Source organism: Ambystoma mexicanum, unplaced genomic scaffold (genome assembly GCF_040938575.1).
Source record: "Ambystoma mexicanum isolate Mex_15411 unplaced genomic scaffold, UKY_AmexF1_1 Mex_scaf60, whole genome shotgun sequence".
Classification (NCBI taxonomy): Eukaryota; Metazoa; Chordata; class Amphibia; order Caudata; family Ambystomatidae; genus Ambystoma; species Ambystoma mexicanum.
Window position 1 is genome coordinate 257,540 of NW_027182478.1, and position 21,649 is coordinate 279,188.

General features: G+C 43.4%; 1 protein-coding gene across 1 annotated transcript in view; it reads right to left on the minus strand.

Moving 5' to 3' along the window:
* Nucleotides 1-4,384: 4,384 nt before the first annotated feature.
* The window catches only part of LOC138562534 (vomeronasal type-2 receptor 26-like), a 353,413-nt gene continuing 336,148 nt past the window's right edge, over nt 4,385-21,649 (minus strand). Inside the window, exons 7-8 of the mRNA XM_069642778.1 lie at nt 12,757-12,883; nt 4,385-5,280 (exon numbers count right to left, since the gene is read on the minus strand). Of these exons, the coding sequence (XP_069498879.1) occupies nt 4,385-5,280; nt 12,757-12,883 (1,023 nt within the window). The remainder of the gene's footprint in view (nt 5,281-12,756; nt 12,884-21,649) is intronic.

Genomic DNA, 21,649 nt, shown 5'->3' on the forward strand with positions numbered 1-21,649 from the left:
TTGAGACTTCCCACTGACTCAGTTTTTCTGGGGCTGACTACTGTCCCCCAGAAACAGGTAAAGTTGCCATTAACTTTATATAGTCACTTTAAACCACAGACCCAGTACACCCCATCTTACATGGAGTATTGGAAAGGGTTAACTCTTATCCCTTTTTGTCTGTGCCTCTTGGAGCTTTGTTTTGCTCCCTTAACATTAAGAGTTGGCTGGTGGCAGTGGTATCTACCCTAACCTTTCTACTGCGGTTATCTTACATAACGTGGTAATGTTTTAGGCTATTATATTAGCCTCGAGCATGAAACCCGCTTGACCATATATGTTTTATTTTGGCTCCGGCTGGGTTTTGACGCCATTTCTTTTTGTTAAAGTCTTTCTCGTGTTTTTCTCTGCACGCCAAACCGGGGATGACTCCTTTGTTCGCTGTCTTTTCGCGGGCTTCTACACAGAAGCCCTCCTTAAGGCGCCTGATAGTCTAGGTAGGCAGGATGTGAGGGAGGGATCTTTGGACCCCTGCCATGGGTACCCTTGGAAATCCAAGTCACACTCCTGTCTGATTGGCTAAGGGGACTGTCCTTGCCAGGCCAGCCACCCTGCTGTGTGATTGACAGCCAGGCTGTATGAATGGGGGGAAACTGCATGAAAAGCAGGTCTCTGGGACTGGAAAGGCAGAGTCGCCACTGGAACGAAAGAACCATCGAGGAACTGGAAGAAGAGGACCCCTAAAATGACTGAACCGCCCGGTGAAGCCCTGTTGCAGTCTCCAAATCCGACGACAGAGAAGATCCTCCAGGAAACTTCTTCCCTTGAGCTGGTGGGACCAACCAGTTTGCCCAAACTACAAGCCAGGACCCCTCCTCTGGTCGAATTCGCTGTACAGAGCTACAGTGGGCCGGATAGCCAGGAAGGTCGGACCCTGCTTGGGTTTTAAGGAGCGCACCTTTTATTCGTTGTTTGGTGCTGCTGCTGGTTTCTTCCCTGGGTAGTGCAGGACCCTCCAGTCTTCCTACTTCTGATCAGTCCGACAGTCGCTTCAGGAACCATGAGCCTGCAGGAACTACCAGGAACGTCTGCCTTAGCTACAGCCCCCTCTCCATTTTAAGGTACTGTGCAAATCCGGTTGTGCATTTCGTTCAGCCGCGGTGAAAGTGTTTGAAATCTTTCTCCAACCCAAGGGCTTGTCCTTCTTTATTTATTTATTTATTCATATTTTTAAAGCGCACAACAGCCCGTGGGCATCGTGGCGCTGTTACAGAGGTGAACAAGCTTGCTGGTTACATTGGAGAGGAGGATGGTTACATGGAAATGTACATTTATAGAGCAGATTGTAGAGAGGAGGATGGTTACATGGAAATGTACATTTATAGAGCAGATTGTAGAGAGGAGGATGGTTACATGGAAATGTACATTTATAGAGCAGATTGTAGAGACACAGTAATTGAGATAAGGAACATCTTGAGGAATGAGGTGAAGTGGAAGGGTGTATGTGGAGGAAGGGGTTAGGTAAATAAGATAGTTTTAAGTGATTTGCGAAAGGCACGCAGGGATGGTTCTGCTCTGAGTGAGTTGGGAAGGGCGTTCCAGAGCTTGGGTGCAATGTGGGGGAAGCTTCTCTTCTCTTTGAACTAACTTTTCTACCAACCAACCTCGTCCGGAATCTGTGCCACAAACCTTACCGCGAACTACCCTGAACTCTGTGATCTAGAGCAAAAGACTTTTGACCTATTGACTTTGGCCCTAAACCTTTTCTAGCTGATCTCCTCACTGTAGTCTCTCTTGTTCAACTGCTCAGAATACTTACCTGTTGGTTTTGCCTAATTTCTGATAACTTTGTCTTTCCCTCCCTTTTTAAATTGCTGGAGTGCCATTTTGCTCCCACTTCATTTTGTGAGCTTAACTTGTCTGGAATTTAAGGGAAGTGGTGTGGTGTATTTATTATTGTGATTTTGACCTTGCTTAGAATAGTGAAATGTTATACAACTGTTAAGTAAATAAATATATATTCTTTTACTTAGAAACCTTGAGTCAGTGTTTGCCTGAATCATAGTAATTGCTGTCCTTTGTGTAACTATTTGTACTGCTCACTTACTCTTGAGATAAGTCTGGCTGCTCCACTACTGCTACCACAATAACTGTGTAGTACAGGCTTGTACCAAAGGTGAAATTGCACTGTCACTTGTAGTCTTTATTGTGTATAGTGTTCCCAAAGGGCACTGCATATAATTCTGCCTAACTGTCATGGATGAAGTGATAGGAGTTTGCTGAGGCAGAAAGTGACCTTCTAATTTCCTCAACCTCTGAGAACCTTGGACTGGGCTTCTCTCAAGGTTTAGCACATAATTGCCGTAAAGGTGCAAATACAGAGCTGCCAAGGGGGGCGGGGGGGTGCACTAATCAGTTGCAGGGATGATGGGTAAGGGGAGGGGACATCCCTAAAGGGGGGAACATCATTCACAGTTGCACCATGCACCTTATGTACCGTGTGCGCATGCACAACTTGAGGAGTTTGCAGGATAAGGTTGGGGTGGGGGCACCCATGGGGAGCTGGGGGATAGAGACCCTGGCACAGGGGTAACGGCAGCAGGGGTAGTATAGTATAATGTGAACCATATAACAGCCATAATGACATATAGGCTGCAGGTAAATTAGTCTCTTATATTTTCACACTGACGGACCCTGAATCTTGGGGCAGACATGATCTTCTCGAGCACTCAGCCAGAGCAGTGCGCTAGAGAAATGTTGCAAACCGACCAGATGGGTGCAGACAATACTTTCAAGGTCAGTGAGCCAGGCTCCGGAGCACTTGCTGGGAAAGGAAGAGCTTTTTAATTAATAAACACTGGTAAATGGAAGGAGCATCATGGAGGGGTTAGCAGTTTCAAATCGCCCTTTGGCAGATGGGCCTGGGAAGGGGGCTGTGGAGCTCGGGGGTGAGCCAGGAGGGGACCAATCAGGTGGAGAATTCCGGTCTCCCGAGGGTGCAACAGTGTTTTGTGTCCTTGCCGATGTTAGCAGGGCACCTCATTGGCTAGATGCTGTGTGAATCTCTCTTCATAGCCAACCCCAGGTTGAATCGTGTTTCTCATGAGAACTGGCCACTGGCAGACAAGTAAAGTTATGGTGGTCAGCACAATTTTGTCATGAAGTGTTTGTCATTGTGGGGTAGTGTGGGAAGGTTTGTGACGTCACGTGGGAGGTGTTGGTCAGAGGGGATTAAGATTGCTTGCACCTATCGTGAACTAGTAACGTATAGAGAACCATAAGGGACTGACGCATTCCCGCAAATGAGCTTCATAGGATGACTTAACAGTGTTGCTAACTTTGTCTTAAGCTAGTAATGTTTAACCTGAAGCTAGTAATGTTTAAATGCATAAAAAGATTGGCCATGGTAGTCGGCACCGACTGCTCCCTTCTCTCAGTCCTATTCCACTGTGCTGATTGAATTGTGCTCTCCCAGCTGCGTCTAGACCTGCAATAAACTGTGTTACTTCTTGCTTTGTGTATGCTCCTTTTTAGACTACTTTGGTATTTTTGACATTACCTGCCTTGAGAGGACCCCTGATACAGAGTCATACCCAAGTCCTGCCGCAGGCATTACATTTATTCACTCCCACTGCTCACTCTTACAGGCAGATCGCAGCAGAAAGTAGGACCTGATCAGCACCACCTATGACCCCTGATACAGAGTCATACCCATGACCTGCCGCAGGCATTCATTGCATGTATTCACTCCCACTGCTCACTCTTACAGGCAGATTGCAGTAGAAAGTAGGACCTGATCACCACCACCTATGACCCCTGATACAAAGCCGCACCCAAGACCTGCCACAGGCATTGCATTTCTTCACGCCCACTGCTCACTCTTAAGGGCAGATCGCAGTAGAAAGTAGGACCTGATCAGCACCACCTATGACCCCTAATACAGAGTCATACCCAAGACCTGCCACAGGCATTGCATTTATTCACTCCCACTGCTCACTCTTACAGGCAGATCGCAACAGAAAGTAGGACCTGATCAGCACCACCTACGATCCCTGATACAGAGTAATACCCAAGACCTGCCACAGGTATTGCATTTATTCACTCCCACTGTTCACTCTTACAGGCAGATCGCAGCAGAAAGTAGGACCTGATCAGCACCACCTATGCAGTAAAAACATGTAGGACATATTATACAAGTTTCCGCAGAACCCACAAACAGAGCTTTAAAGTGAATAATGGAGCCCAGAATACAAAATGCTAAAATAAATGATTGATTACTGTAGTAGTTAAAGGTCATAACATGTTATTTTGTCAGTTTACTGTTGCTTTCATGTGTATTGATTTACTTAACATATTTGTCAGCTTTCAAAAGAGATGGCTCCCACTTTTCATGACCATCTGAAGCTCATCGTTGTGACACATATTCCTTGGTGTTCATGTCTGGCCTGAGAAGAATCACATAGCATTTGGGTAGGAATATACATCCCAGGAGCCCCGCACCGGAGGCCAGGATGGCAAAGACCTCCACGGCCACCATGTACTTGCCCTTGGAGCTCAGGTAGGTTGGGATGAAGGCGACCCACACACTGCAGAACACCAGCATGCTGAACGTGATGAACTTGGCCTCGTTGAAACTGTCCGGTAAGTTCCTTGCTAGGAAGGCAATGATGAAGCAGAAGCAGGCCAGGAATGCCAGGTACCCAAGAACACAGTAGAATGCAATGTTTGACCCCTCGTTACATTCCAGTATTATCTGACCAATCACAGACTGTGTGTCATATGATGGGAAAGGGGGAGCTAGCCCCAGCCAGACGATACAGATAACGACTTGGATACCGGAACACAAAGTGACTAGATAGTTGGAGAACCCAAATCTCATCCAGCGTCTCATCCCACTTCCTGGTTTGGTGGCTTGGAATGCCATAACTACAGTCAGGGTTTTACCTAATATCGAAGACACCGAAAGAGTAAAAGTGACACCAAACACAGCCTGTCGGAGAAGACAGGTGACCATCTGAGGTTGACCAATGAAAATCAAGGAACAGAGGAAGCAGAGCGTCAGTGAGAGCAGGAGGACATAGCTGAGGTTACGGTTATTGGCCTTCACTATCGGAGTGTCTCTGAAATGTATAAAGATCCCCAGAACTAGAGTTGCGATTAAAGAGAAGGCCACAGCAATGACAGCCAACATGGCACCCAACGGCTCCTCGTAGGACAGAAATGCAAACTCCTTTGGGATGCATCCATCTCTTCTTGTATTTGGCCACATATTTTCCGGGCACATAACACAATGATCAGCATCTGAGAGAGAGAGAGAGCGCGGTGTCATTAGCTCAGAAGGTCAATGTGTGGAAGAGAAAACCTTTTATTTAAGAGATTCAACCTAGTGCCTAATATGTCAGGTGTGAAAGTGGAAAATTGCATTCACAGTATTTTTATTTGAAAGTATGTTTCTGGAAAAACACTATCACAACTGCTTATCGTCAAATCATTGGAGTGCTAAGAATCAGGTTCCACCCTAATCCACTAGTAATCCATTCTATGTTAAAAGCAAGACATTTACATCTGAGAATTAATATGTTATCAAAAGTGATACTTTTTATTTATCAACCAGCTCACTCATTGAGCTCATCAAACTCCCACCCCCGTATTACTAATCTTTTTTTTCTAAAATCGAGAGGTTAAGGGCAGTTTCGCTTGTAAAACCAATAATGTTGGGGCAAACGTCTTTGGACTGTGAGCAGTCTCGAGAGGCAGCTGCTGAGAAAGTAAGATACCAAAGAGATTGTATTGCCCTTATTGCATGAGCCATCAGCAATCTGCCCCATGTGTCCAAACACAAGTTATATCACTTCATGCAGGCACCTGAACCGTGTGGCTTACTAAGCACTCGCTAGAGGCATGTGATAAGACAGCAAGCTCCCCAAAGACATGATATTGCCCTCCATACACTAGCCATGGGAGGCCAGGTTAGGGTGACCCAACACAAGTTATATTACTTCATGCTTCACACAGATAATAATGTGGGACAGAACATGATACATGTATCTGTTACATTGACTTTCACACAATGGAAGTTGGCCTAAAAACTGTTATGATCCAGTGGATGGAAATGGCATTCGCCTCATTGGCCAACTTCTGGGCCATATGTTGTTATTGTGATTTCTACTGTACACTGCTGCCATGTTCATGGTCTCCGGGTGCCCAGCAGGATCTGAAAAGGAAGGGGATTGGGATGGGTTAGTTAGAGGGCTTGAGATGGAAAGGTGCAAGAGAGCTTTGATGTGTTCGGCGGCTTCAGTTTGGAAAAACCGCTCACTGTGTCCTGGTTTGTTTTAGTTGATAGACGTTGTGTGTTGTTTGGTGGGTGATTGAATATGGTGGGTTGTGTGTGTCTTGGGTGTTGTGGAGTGCAGGTAGCGTGCTTGTAGTTTGCAGTATTTTTGTTTTTTGTGGCTGAGATACGTGTCTGGTTTCTTCAGTGTTGGAGGGTGGCTATGAAGAGTACTAGAGTGTTCTAGCAGGGTTAGTCGGCTGTCGTACCAGTCTTTCTTTTTCTGTGTGTTGGATTGATCTGTTGGGTTAATCTTATTCTGTGGTGTTTGGGTTGAGTGCTTTATTTCTCTGGGTGATCCAGTTCCAGAGTTTCTTATTGTGTTGTATTGGCAGTGTTCCTTCGTCAGTGTTCCCTCTTTAGTTTCCCAAAGTCTCACTGCTATGCAGGAGAATGCTGATCCTCCGAATTTGTGTTTTGCGTATTGTTCTGGTTCGAAGCAAATGTCGTTGCTGGAGGTTAGTGTTTGTTTGTAGATGGAGATTTTTCCCTGTATGAATTCCGCTCCTTGGCCGTGTATTGCTCTCTGTATTATGCAGAGCATTTTGAAGAAGATACATTTTTTGATTGGTAGCCAATGTAGTGTTCTGAATGCTTGTGTAATGTGTTCTCTCTTGTTGAGTCTAAGGAGTAGTCTTGCTAATGCGTTCTGTATTTGTTGTTGTTTTCTCATAAGGTATTCTGGCATTCTGCGATAGATGCTGTTGGCATAGTCTATTCTTGACATGACGAGAGAGATGACAGCGAGTGTTCTGTCTGGGAAGGTGAAGAAGGGGCATATCCTCTTGATTCTGTGTGAGTGGAAGAAGCATTTATTAACTACTGTGTTGACTTGTGGTTCTAGTGTTAGTTTGTTGTCCATTAGTATTCTGTGATTTCTGACCTCTTTGGATGGTTCTGTTGTTTTTCCCAGTTCGGCAGGGCATGGAATGTCACGATTGTTCGGTGGGTCGTTGAGTATAATCATGATTTCTGTTTTGTCCGGTTTGAGTTTAAGGCTGTTGGTTCTCATCCACTGGTTTAATTCATTGAGGCAGTTGGTAAGGGTTGTGTTTAGCTCTTTGCTGCCATTGATTTTGTAGATGATTTGAGTGTCATCTGCATAGTTGTAGCAGGTGGGCCCATGTTTTTTAATGAGGTTAATCAGGGGGTCATGAAAATGTTGAAGAGTAGTGGTGATAGCGATGAGCACTGTTGGACTCCACATGTTGTTTTACGGTGTGCTGACTTGAGTGGTGCTATCCAAGTTGTTTCCGTTCTTTCAGTCAGTAAGGATTTTAACCAGAGGAGTGCTGTTCTGAGGATTCCAGGCCTTTGAGTCATTTGATGAACTGATTTGGTTAGCAAATCACATAAAAAGCCTGGAAATTAGCCAATAAGGGGAGGCCTTGTGAGTACCGTGGTGTCCGCCGCATGGCAGGGCTCTTAGCGTGGTGTTCCCTCCCATCACAGGAAAGCTGCTGGAGAGCTTGATAGACACAGCCCCAGCACTCCGAATTGCTGACCTTCTCCCCCGCTCCTTACTTCAAACCTGGGTCGCTTCTGGTAAATGTGACCCGGGTTCATGGCTCTGCATCGAGCCACTGCAGGCAATCCATGCCAGATAGCACCCGGCAAATGCGGCCCTGCTCGGTTTACCAAGCCCTGCTCCTACCTCCTCCATAATCACGTTTCTACAGCTCTATGTGAAAGTGTCGCCAGCAAAATGTAGTCATGTGAAAAACTAGTCAGGAGAAATAGGTTTTCAAAATATAGTCATTCGATACAAGCAATATAATGTGTGAAAATGTTGCTAGTGATAAGGTCGCCAACAAAGCTGTTTTTAAAAGTACAAAGCTGTAACCCTAATAATGACCCCTACATCTAAGAAAACTGGCCAATCACCAACCCTCCCAAACATCCTATCCCTAATTCGTCCCCTAAGTGCAGACTTTCTTCTAACCCTTAGGCTTTCCTTAACCTTAACACTTCAACCGCACAAAGCATCTAATTTGCATGTGATGTGATGCAAAACACCAAATAAACAAATGTAAACACTAACCGCAACCTCATCACTAGCCTTACACAAATTCCATAGCCCTTACCTTAGACCATACACTTCCTGTAACGCTAACCATGGCCTTATCCCAACCCAAACTATTACTCTAACCCTAACCCTTACTCTACTGTAACTCCTAGGTTTATCCTAACCCCTGTCCCACCACAACAGTGCCAGCCCTCACCACCTCGCTAGCCCTTTCTTTAACTCTAACCCAACCTCTTACTTTGTTAACGCTAGCATTACCTTAACCCCTACCCTAGCACTCACCCTGACCCTTACTCTACCCCACCAAATCCCAACAGCATCTGGATTCAACAACCACCCTCAACCTAACCCTTACCCTAATTCTAACCAAAATCTTTAATCCTAACACCTATACTAGCCATGAACAAAGCAATAACAAGTCCTCCACAAACTCCATTAACCCTAATGCATCCCCTAACAGCACTACAGTTTTGGCTACTTTCCATCTGCATGCCTCACTCACCCCCATGTTGCCAAGTTAAATCACAACATTTTTCTTGGTCACTTTTTCACTGAAAAGGTATTTTCAGATATTAATCAATGACTTCTTTTTATTTGGCAACATTACTTGTATTGTCATAATCATTAGGGTATTTATTGAGCGAGTACCTAATGTGAACGTACAGAGTTATGACTCGGACGCAAGGATTGTGTACTGACTGATAAAGACTTGTATTAAGTTTGGGAGAAAAAGGCCTAACTTTCCCTAACCTAGGAGGGGTTTCCCTGCCTCAACAAAACAAATTAGTGCCTCTGTCAGAAAGTCCAAATAAAAGTTCTCTGTCATGTGTCCAAAACCTAATCTATCGCTCACACTCTAAACTCTACAAAAAGTGCAAAAGGGGAAACATTTCTCCTGGCTGGCCCTCTGCTGCCTTATAATTCCAAATAAAAGTTCCAAAAGAAAGTTCCCACGAAAACCACAGTGTTCCAACGAAACAGTTCAATGAACAATTTGTGTGTTGCACAATTACTCTTTCATACGGTTCTAAGGGGGTAACAACCTCATGGGTATTGGCTCTTCCTTTTACGTAGCTTTAGGCTAGTTTTACAGTCTTGGTTTCCTCTCCTGCAAGCTCCGTCTGAACCTATTATTTGCATAGGTTTGTTTGTCTACCTGGGTTCTTTCTGATTCACAGCCTTGGTATACTCTCCTGCCAAGGTATGCATTTCTTTTTCATCAGTCAATTGGACTTGTTTTACTAGCCTACCAAGTATGTTTGGCTGTTGTAATGTAAGTCTAGTCTTGTCCTGCCCTGCTGGCCATGAATGCATGCTAGTAGAATGTTGTTGGGGAGTGTTATGATTGGCAGCTCAGGAGAATGTTGAGTGAGTGTTGTAACTGAGTGTTCCATGTGTGTCAGTTGGGGGCCTGAGCTTGTGATGTCAGGATGACCGGCGGGTGTCTGCGTGACTACATGTCCTGTAATATACTTACAAGTAACTGTACACGTGTCCCCTTTTGGTACCTTATAGCATTACTCCACAACACTATTTGCCACCACGCTGCTTATTGCTCTTTCAGTGTGTTTTCTGAGATGTTGTTGCTCTCTCCTCCGCTCGGCGCTGTCGACACCAGCCACCAAAGTCCTGGTTCTCCGTGTTCTTTAGCCAAGCTTGGAAGAGACTGCGGATTGCCTGCAGCATGCGGGCTGTTAGGTCTTCCCTGCTGCAGGTACTTTGTCTCCTCTGTTGCTGCAGAGGGTGCCTCGGTAAGATAATGACAGTGCCTGCAGCACCCGGCAAAGCCCTCCCTGTGACTGTCTCTTGGGTGCTCGTTCTGGACTTCCTTTGCCTTTGTCTGTCGTGCGTCAGTCTTCACTCTATCTCATCTGCCTACTTCCACCACATTCTCGACTTCCACTACTACTCCCACAACAACCAATGTCTTGTCCTTCTTCCTTTTCATGGTTCCAATTGTTTTTAGCGATTGGAAAACAACTAGAGCATTCACCACAGTTCTCATGTTTGACTTTTGCATTTCCAGGGCGCTGTCTCGTCTCAGTGTTTCACATATACAAAAACTGATTTTACTTTGCACAAGTACATTGATTTAGATAAGGTATAAGGGTTTAGAATGGGTAGTGTAGTGGAACTTTTAAGGAAACTTCTAGGTTTCCGTATAGGTGTTGGATTCCCTCCCCTAACAGAAATGAAGAGAGGTTGTGATTCGTATCACTTGCTTTGGAAAGCAACAGAGCACTTTACAATCATAGGGGGAAGAACAAGGTTAGGGAGCAGAAAAACAAGGGAGTGGGGATCTAACAACAGGGGAGGGATGGCAATTGTCAGAAATTGATCTTCAGGTCACAAGGGGAGGAACGAGTGGTGATCAAATCACCCAGTCTCAGGTATGGTGGAGAATGGACTGTGTATGGAGCTAGGTGTTGGGGAAGAGCCATTCCTTGAATAGGAGGGTCTTGAGCTCCTTCCTGAACTTAGAGGAGAGGGTTCGAATCGGATGTTGATGGGGAGGAGGATCCAGAGTGTTAGGGCATATACAGATAAGGCCTGTCTTCTGGTTTTTTCCTTCCTGCACCGGCGGAGTTCAATTCTGCAGATGTCCTTACTGCTGGTGGATCGTAGGCCTCCGGAGATGCATTCCATAATAGCTTTCTAGAAGCTCCAGACGCCCCACCATGAGTTATAGGCCCTAAATTGTCAGATTTCTGCGCAGTGGCACGGTCCAATCTTCTAAAGTAAACTGTAGTGTTAGGATATTTACATGTAGCCTTTGCCACAGGTGCATACCTGCCCAAGACACAACCACCTTAGACCCGCATTCTGGGGCATGACTGCAGCGAGCTTGGGGAACAGAACAATAGTCCTTCGATTTGATCCAAGCAAGGATTTAATGTTTCCCTGCGAGTGATGTGGGGACTCAAATGAATGTATATTCACATATTCAGACATATGACATGTCACCATACGTGATGCACTATTCATGGGGGATGTGATATTGTACATTTGGAAGCCTGCCTAGATGGCGTGTGAACAGTGATATTGGGATGTGAGCTGCAGGTGGATTATTGGGTTGCTTGCAGTTTGGTGGCAGAAAGTGTATGAGCACTTATAATTACATGAATGGCACAGGGATATCAAGGTAGAACTCCCTAAAATAATTATGTCTTCTCCCTCATAGATCCTGTGAGTGGCAACACAGAATGTGAAACTTGAGTAAAATTGAACATTAACATAAAGATAAATAACTGAAATGGATTTCGGCCGACCGGATACCGTGTACGGTCAGCAGGCTCTTTTGTTCTGTCTTGTTTGGTCGTAATAGCATCAATTTCCATTTCATTAGGAAGGGGAGTGCGATGAGGATGTCATGTTCGATGTTGTTTGCTTCTACTTTGACTAAGGGGCTATGCTGTCAAAGATATATTGGCAACTGCTCATTGGCTGGTTCGAGGTTTTGAATGATTGTGAATTGCTCTGTATTCTACCAAGAATTGAGTACACCCGAAGAGAAGATGTTTGGTAAATTTACCTCCCTATCAATTTTCGTGATTTGATCCGTCTTTTGTCCCGAACTAATAAGGAAGCCTTTCTTGAAAGCTGTTGTCTTTGCAAATACATCCCACTAATTTGCAATTTAAGTGAGGTGTCATATATTTACACAGATTCAATTATTTATTTGGTGGCATTTCAAATGTTTAGAAATCAAGGAACTAATTGTTTTAAAGATAAGGAAAGAGGTTGACATTGGTTATCAAATCTACAACAAAACATCAGATTGACTGATGTCCTGATGAAAGCTGTGATAAACTGAATTAATTAGCTGCACGCATAAAAAAGCTTGCTGTTACAATAAGAATATGTTGTTTTCCTGTTGTTTTACGTACACATATTTATATATAGAAATGTTTCTCCTTGTTTGCCCATAGGGATATTTAGCAAAGTTCAAGTGCACTCTTTGGTTATAAGGTTTACGATTTGAAATAGTTTGAATTGGTTTGAATGATTGTGGAAGGTGTGTGAGAATGTTTCTTTTTGATGAATGAGTTTGGGTATTTTAGAAACACATGCATATTGCGAAACATTTGCTATATTTTGTGTGAAATTATGTATTTGTATTTATAACCACTAAACAATGTTATATTTGTTGTATCTGTAGGGGCATATATTCGTTTGAATAGTTTCCCAGTAGGAACTATTATTGGAAGATGAAAGCATGTCATTAGGGCATGCCAAGGGCTGCACAGAGCCATATGAAGCAGCCATGCCTGGTGCCACGTTGCCCACAGCCACGCCTTCGACCCTGCCTCGTACACCCCAGTGGCCTTGGTGGGACTGCAAACTACTACTACGTGGGGTTTAAACATACCAGCCTCCATTCCCTGTGCCAAACTCAGAACATGGCAGCCTCCATTACCTGTCTGATGGGACACCTCACCCTCTGGGCACGGGATACAGCCGTAGCAGCAGACCTGTTTACCTGGTAACATTAGTTTCTGATATCCAGGCAGGCACGGCTCACTGCACCTGGACTGCGGTGGTGTCTGTCAGGTAAGAGATGAAACAGTTAAATAAAGCTATGAAAAGCAACTTTTCTGGAAATAAGCAGTATAAAATACCACTTTATAAACATCAGCAACATCTTTCTCAATCACTTTGGAAAGGTATGGTAAGACAATCCAATTTATCATCGTGATGCTGTTCTAAGCATCATGATGGTGACTTCATTTAGAAGTATCTGGATCTTTATTTAATATGGGGCCATTGTGGTTCATTGAATTATAATGAGCATTGTTTTATGCTTACCCCTTCTAGAATCTAACAGCACGTGATTTTGAGTCTGCAAGTGCCTAGACGTTTTGACTGGAACACTGGTGTCATCCAATTATGACGAGTCGAATTATCTTTGCCAATTAGTTGGGAGTTACTGTATGTTCAACAGATACTTTACTGAGTTAAGGGTGGTCCATAGCGAGATATCGATACGCTCATTTAGATTAATTTCATCACTAACTGTGAGTGTTTACATTCAGTTAGGACTTCTGCCAGCCTTAGGATACTTAGATTATATCTAAAACGAAGATTGTACAACCTGGTTGTTTTTCCAACTTAAGTTTCATTGGGAATTATTCTCTATCTTCCAAACCTTTGGGTAAGTACTTGGGTCTTTATTTATTTATTTATTTTTGATTTACACATCTTTGGTTGACGATTAGTTGAATCAGAACTTGATGTTCGGATTTTTTGATTAGTGAGTATGACCTCCTGTCTAAATTAGATATCCTTGATGGATTCCCCATAGATTAGAGACAGCTGTGGATATTCTTGACTTACATAATATTCATTCAGTGTGGTAGACTACACATAAAGACACAGTAGAGGTAACTTTTTACACTATTGCTTTTTTAGTCCTTTTCTTTTGGAGTCATACCGGTGTTAGAATTATGGTTCACCTGCGAAAACAGAAATAAAATATCGAGGCTAAGTACCCCAAAAGGAAATACACTGAACACGGGTTACAAAGGAACATACAAAGTATTTTATTTTATACTGAATCCAGTTACAAAAACACAGCAAAATCAGATAGCTATCGGCCCTCAGTACAACACAACGAACTCCAGCGTGGTTCAGTGTGTTCAGTGAGAGACCCTGTACATTAGAATGCATTCACTTTTTATACATTTGGTGGGCGCGATGTCCAGCCCCACTTCGGGTTAATATTCCTTTTAATACATCACCGATCTAGGGTTCGTGCCAAGTCTCAAATAACCGCATATAACTGGTTTGCCTTTAATACATGTATCAACAAGCGTATGCATTAACTGTATATTCTAAAGGTTTCCATGCAGGCCTTCTTAAACCTTAATACAATGTAGTTAAACAGATGTTCTTCGTTCAGTATTTGAATACATTGTCTCAACATATGCTCGTGGATTAGTTTCATTGCACGAATAATCCTTGTACACATAGGACAACGAAGGACAAGGTCTCAGTTCACGACCTCAACAAGTGGCCTGCAGGCAAATTACACATTAGCTATGTACAGAGGTCAAGACGGCCATGTTGTATTCTGCAATGACATCGTCCACCATTTTAGCTCACAGGGTGAGTTTTACACAACGAATCCTAAAATGGCGGTTTGACCTAAAATGGCGGCTTACATGGATTTAAGGTCAGGACTTTGCAACACAGATTTCTTTCGCAAGAGACTTTCGAGCAGCTTGGCGTAGGCCAATATTAATATATTTATTACAATAGGAGGCACGATATACTTTCTATTTTGACAAACCCTCCTTTTGGCCTATGCCAAGTGCCAAAAACTACTTTGGATCTCCTTGCAAATAACTCCATGCATCATTGTCCATGCACCCTGAATCACTATCGGAAATATCTATTGCCATTAGGTCTTTTGCTAAAATTTCCTTCAATACTTATTCTTTGGAAGTCTTATCTGGGGCATACACTTTGGGCCTCATTACAACCCTGGCGTTAAGGGTTAACGGCGCCGTAAAAGGCTGCGGTGCCGTTAAACCCTTAACGCCAGATTCCCACTTTAACGCCTGCTTTTTTTAGATTGTTGCATCGTTCCATTTCAATTAAATCAAAGTGAATAACTTCGAAGGGGACAGAAGGTGGCCCAAAACATCCCCTTGCAGTTGATGTCCCCTTTCCCACATTGTGTTGTAGGCAAATCATGCAGTTCTGGACATAGCACTGGGCAATTTTCAAAATCTTGTCATTTGCCCAAACTTTTTCTAACATTTTCATAACCTGCTGGGCACAAACATGTGTAGGGCTGTGTGCCATGACAACCATCATCATGACATAGGCGTCAGGTAACAGCAATTTCCCTTCGACCATGTCCACCCAACACCCATCATCATCAAGTTTCCCCAAGCCTTCAGCCCACCTCTTAGACTCTTCCATTGTGGCATCAGCGTGGATATCCCGTACAGACCCAACACCCTCATCCATTACATAAGCATCTACAGTCTCCCTTGAAACATACATCTCTGTGACGAGATCTGTGGCAGTTTGTCTAGCTATCTGATCAGCGAAAGTATTCCCTTTTCCAATATCATCTGCAATCTTTCGATGTGCTGCACATTTCATAACTGCTAACTGAGTAGGGAGCGCAAGTGCTGAGAGTAGTTGTATTATTAGGGAGCCATGTTGAATTTTGGTGCAATGCGAAGTTAGGAACCCTCTCTCTGACCAAATTCTCCCAAAGTTGTGAACCACCCCAAAGGCATACTGACTATCAGTATATAGCTTTACTGCAAGCCCTTCGGAAAGTTCACAAGCTCGGGTCAATGCTATAATCTCTGCGGCCTGCGCAGAATTATGCGTGATTCTCTTAGTTTCCACAACCGTGCTCAATGTAGTGATTGCATAAGCGGCTGTGGATGTACCATCCGGAAGTTTAAAGCAGGAGCCGTCACAAAACAGCTCTCCTTGCAGATTATCCAAAGGAGTATCTTTCAAATCAATTCTACCCTTTGTTTCTTGTTCTGTCGTATACAAACAATCATGTGGTACTTCATCGCCGCAAGTAGTATCTTGCAGAAAAGGTAGGAGTTCAGCCGGATTAAGGACACAACACCTCTTAATTTGAATGTGAGGAGCAAACAAGATCAATTCATATCTTGTCAACCGTGCAGAAGTGAGGTGTTGCGTTTGAGTTCGGTTCAATAGAACATCTACAGAATGAGGCACCATCAGGGTTAGATCATGGCCTAGGACCATTCCCTCACTCTGTTTTACAGACGCGGCAGCAGCAGCGACAGCGCGCAAACATCTTGGCAAAGCGCATGATACAGGATCAAGGGCGGAAGAATAGTAACCGCACGGCCTATTCTTCCCTCCATGTTCCTGCATTAATACAGCCAAAGCACATCCATCACATTCATGCACAAACAACACAAAGGCCTTTTCATAGTTTGGTGTGCCCAAAACTGGTGCAGAGCATAATGCAGACTTAAGCAAGTCAAATGACTGCTGGTGTACCGCGTTCCATGTCAATGCGAAGAAATGCCCTTCTTCGTCAAAGCCAACATCGGTTTGATTACTAATGAAAAATTCGGGATCCACAACCTACAGTAAGAAGCCATACCTATCAAGGCCCTAACTTCCTTCTGTGTATTTGGGACAGACATGCCAGAAATGTGTTTTATTCTTTCAGGTGTCAATCTTGTTCCCTCCTTTGATAGGAGATAGCCTAAATAGGCGACCTCCTGACAACAATATTGACATTTTTTAAGCGAAGCTTTGTGACCATGCTTAGCTAGATGAATAAGTAATAACACAGTGCCCTCCTAACAGGCACTGACTGCACTCTCAGAGTCAGCAGCTAGAAGCAAATCGTCAACGTACTGAAGCAAAGTACAGGTAGAGGGCAATTCAAGGGTATCAAGTTGTTCTTTCAAAGCCCTACTATAAATACTAGGACTCTCTGTGTACACTTGAGGTGCACGAGTAAATGTAAACGAGCGGCCCCCTAAGGTGAACGCGAACAAATATCTACTATCCTTGTGTATAGGAATACTAAAGAACGCATTCTTTAAGTCCACAACACTAAAGTAAGTAGCTGGAATCATGGTTAGGATTGTCATTACATCAGGCACAATTAGAAATTGTGGTGCCACAACTTTATTAATGGCACGTAAATCAATTATAAAATGGAATGGAATTACATTATCACCTTTCATGTACACAGGTAAAATCCGGCTATTACACAAACTTCCTGAAATTTCCTCAATCACCCCGCGATGCACAAAATCAGAAACAATACATTTCAAAGCTTGCTCGCCCCCCACCGAAATCTTATACTCCGCAATCCGAAGTCAACAGAAATGGACACTGGTCCGTAAAGGGACCCAAAGAAGTTGGCAACGGCATAGAAACCGGACAAACAACTGGTGTACCAGAAAACCCTACAGAAACATTGGTTTGCCCTGACAGTGGAATGTTTGGAACCCGCGAATGATCAATGGAACACTTCTGTGCTCCAGTGTCTATCAAAAACGGATGTTTCCTATTTCCCACCACCATTTCAACGTAGGGACCTTTCTGATTGATGGGAATAGGTGTAGGTTCCAATCCCTGCTTCGGGCAATCCTAACGAAACAGAATATCATCAAAAGGAAGCTCTTCAGATAAATATGCAGCGGAAGGATGATCAAATATGTTCCTGGTGTCCACACTCAGAGTCTGATTGTCCTGCGAAAAAGGTTGCTGAGGGTCCTGTGTAAACTGACCTCTAGCAGGGCCCCCTACGCCCGCGCGACCTCTGGATCGCCTACCCATATTACCAAATGTATTATTCGACCTTTGTTGAAGGACGGGGCATTGTGCTCGCCAATGACCATCTCAACCACAATAAGCGCACTGGTCAATGTTCACAGGACCTAAGGGCACATTCCCCTGCGGGACATACTGACCTCTAACCTGAGCACTACCTCCTCTGGGGCCCCTAACAATTTGCTGCAATAGCACTTTAGTTTTTAAATCGCCTTTCCGTTTTTCAATCCTATCTTTTTCATTATTGACACGGTTCTCATAGTACTGAGCCATGTGCAGTACGTCTGATTGTGATTTCGCCTGCCAAGTGCTCTCAGAAGACATAATTTGTGACTGCATGTCAGGCAGCAATCCACGTTTAAATTTGTCCACAAATAATTTTTTCCCAGACTCTGTGCCTAAGTCTTGTCCACTGAAATCCGAGATTATGTGTTCGAACCGATTAAAGAACTCGGTAGCACCTTCAGACTTTCCTTGGACACAGGCCGTAAGCTTGTCCCAAATAATTATCTTTTCGGGAATTATGGTTTTTAATTCAGCAACGATTCTATCAGGCAGAGTTAATATCATCTGTTGTGGTCTTTCGCCAGCTGGCCTTTCCCCATCGAGTCTAGTTATATTCGCCCATGTATCTCCCAACCCCGGTACATCGTCAATAGTTCTAACTTGTTTCCATAAATCTACGGGCAGGAGTACAGGAAACAACAAATCAATGTCACCTAAGGTGAACACTGAGGATTGCAAAACGGATTCTATCTCTTTATAGAACCCTGTTGGATTTTTCCTAATATCAGGAATAGATTGCCTAATAGTATTCCCTTCCTGTCTTGAGAACGGGACGTGAGCGAACTGCGTTACATAATGAGCAGGAATGTTCACAGCGACTATGTTATTTACAGCATCGGCCGCAACCTCAACCTTCGGGACAAATGTCGGAGGAACCTCTCTCATAGGCAACTGAGAACTAGGTGACTCCAAACGCTTACTAAGCAACAGAGCCAAGTCGAGCGCTAAAGCAGTCAAAGAAGTGTCAAGTGAAAAAGCTCTCTTATAAATGCTCAATAACTCTGTGGGACAACTAATCTTTCTTTTTACACATTCATCCTGCAGGTATTCTACCATTACCTGTATCACTTTCCTCTGCATTTCTAACGTATATTGACTATATGTGTCATATACCTTAACTGGAGTTATCGATATGTCTGAAATCCATCTAATCGCGTCTTTCTTACAAATTCGCATTTTCTCCGATATCGGTTTACGACACGGAAGGAACCGTTTCTGTACATACATATTTTCCTCTTCATCATCCTCATTCTGTACATTTTCTAACTCCTTTCTATACCCAAATAACCTCTCGACATGCTCATTTACCTTCTCCACAGTGTCTCTAGAAAGCGCTAGAGTGTTTAGATCCCTCAACCCTTGCGGAACATCTGCATTATTTAATCTTCCCCACATTATATATAACTGAATCCCTAAACCATCAATAAAAACATTTTTCTCAGGAAAATTATCCGTATTACAAAGTGTGACAAAAAAGCTAGCTTGATCATCCTTCTCCATGCAATGCTTAGCCCAGGCAATTAACTCACGTTTCTTCTCCGGCGGTACAGTATTGCGAGTGACAACTTTTGTTCCTGTACCTCGATCGATTACAAGCGGTTCAGGACCACTTGGAAGAGAGGGAGCAGGCAAATTCGATGGAGGTACTATAACTGGTGCGATAAAAAGAGGCGGAGGAGCAGGTGGAGGGACAAAAACCAGAGGAATAGGAACAGCAGGTTGAGCAGGAAGAGCAGGAATAACAGCAGGAAGAGGTACAGCAGTGGGAAGAGGAACACACGGAGGTGGCGCAGAGGCACCAGGCCTTCGTTCATTTAATATTTTGTCAATAAACTCATCAGAAATATGAAGATCTTTAGAAGGATAGATTTTCTGGATTCCAAGTGAGAAAGCCCTTCCCATATTTTTAGTCGCCTCAGACTGTTTGTCTTGGTCATATAATAACGCTTTTTCAGAGTTCGTTTTATGACGACGTGCATGTTTCTCTCTACCTTTAAGTTGTTGCAACGCTTCTTTTTTGCAATTGTGCAAAACATCAAATGCTGCAGGTCTAGCCTTTTTCTTTAACAAGACTGACTCCAAATATTCAATACGAGGGATCTCAAAACTACCATTGATTGGCCACTGAAGTTCGGAGGCATGTCTGGTTTGTCCGTGCCAAATATCATTAAATACTATACTTCCAATGCCATGCTTACAGTACATAGTACATGCCGGCGACCCCTCCTGTGGTGCGGGACGGCTAAATTCCAAAGATTGTCTATCACTGCGGAATAATGCCCTAAAGCAGGTAGACAATTTCCCAGGCATATCTCAAATTCTTGGTGTTACCTAGTCCATAATTGTGTCTGCAGATACAATACGCCAAAATTCAAATTGTTAGGGTTAAATTAAGAATCGGGATCGGTACTTCTAAGAATCTTACCTAACTAATCTTACCTCGTGTATGGTGATTTCGACAAATCTGCCCGCCTCGATAAGTGGACCCTCGTCAAGATGCCGTCTCGGACCACACGCTTATCGTCCAAGGATCGGGTCGTGAAGCGCTGCTGAGGTGTCGTGTCTCGTTCAGGGGGCCCCTTACGTCACACCGTCCGATCCCGGTCCGATAGCGTGCGTCAACCTTCAACAATCCGGCATCAATCTTGAGGGTCCCTATTCGGGCGCCAACTGTGAAAACAGAAATAAAATATCGAGGCTAAGTACCCCAAAAGGAAATACACCGAGCACGGGTTACACAGGAACATACAAAGTACTTTATTTTATACTGAATCCAGTTACAAAAACAGAGCAAAATCAGATAGCTATTGGCCCTCAGTACAACACAACGAACTCCAGCGTGGTTCAGTGTGTTCAGTGAGAGACCCTGTACATTAGAATGCATTCGCTTTTTATACATTTGGTGGGCGCGACGTCCAGCCCCACTTCGGGTTAATATTCCTTTTAATACATCACCGATCTAGGATTTGTGCAAAGTCTCAAATAACCGCATATAACTGGTTTGCCTTTAATACATGTATCAACAAGTGTATGCATTAACTGTATATTCTAAAGGCTTCCATGCAGGCCTTCTTAAACCTTAATACAATGTAGTTAAACGGATGTTCTTCGTTCAGTATTTGATTACATTGTCTCAACATATGCTCGTGGATTAGTTTCATTGCACGAGTAATCCTTCTGCACATAGGTCAACGAAGGACAAGGTCTCAGTTCACGACCTCAACAAGTAGCCTGCAGGCAAATTACACATTAGCTATGTACAGAGGTCAAGACGGCCATGTTGTATTCTGCAATGACATCGTCCACCATTTTAGCTCACAGGGTGAGTTTTACACAACGAATCCTAAAATGACGGTTTGACCTAAAATGGCGGCTTACATGGATTTAAGGTCAGGACCTTGCAACACAGATTTTTTTCGCAAGAGACTTTCGAGCAGCTTGGCGTAGGCCAATATTAATATATTTATTACAATAGGAGGCACGATATACTTTCTATTTCGACACACCAACCATCAAGTAAAACATATAGGGAATGAGCTATTTCTCTTTCTGCATTTAGTTAGAAATGAATAATGTGAATGCTTTGTCTAATGGATTTTGAGGTTTCATTTATTGAGAAGGTGATTAATAATTGTATGTATATATGTAATTGCAGATTTCTATTGCTCCTGAAGAAGGGGACGTAGAGTTGGAAATCACACCTGAACATAAGAACATATTGTTTGGTTTTTTCCTTTGCATTTTATGATGGCCTTATGTGTAAATTACTATTGTTTGTACGAATTAATTTGCTAAACCAAAGGTATATATATTTTTACCTTGAGTTGATTTCTCTGAATTACATATTTTTGAAAATATAAATACTGTATTGACTGATTTATTTCAGCTTTAATAGTGTGCAGGGGATGGGAGTGTCTTTAAATTTAGACACTTTTTATTAGTTC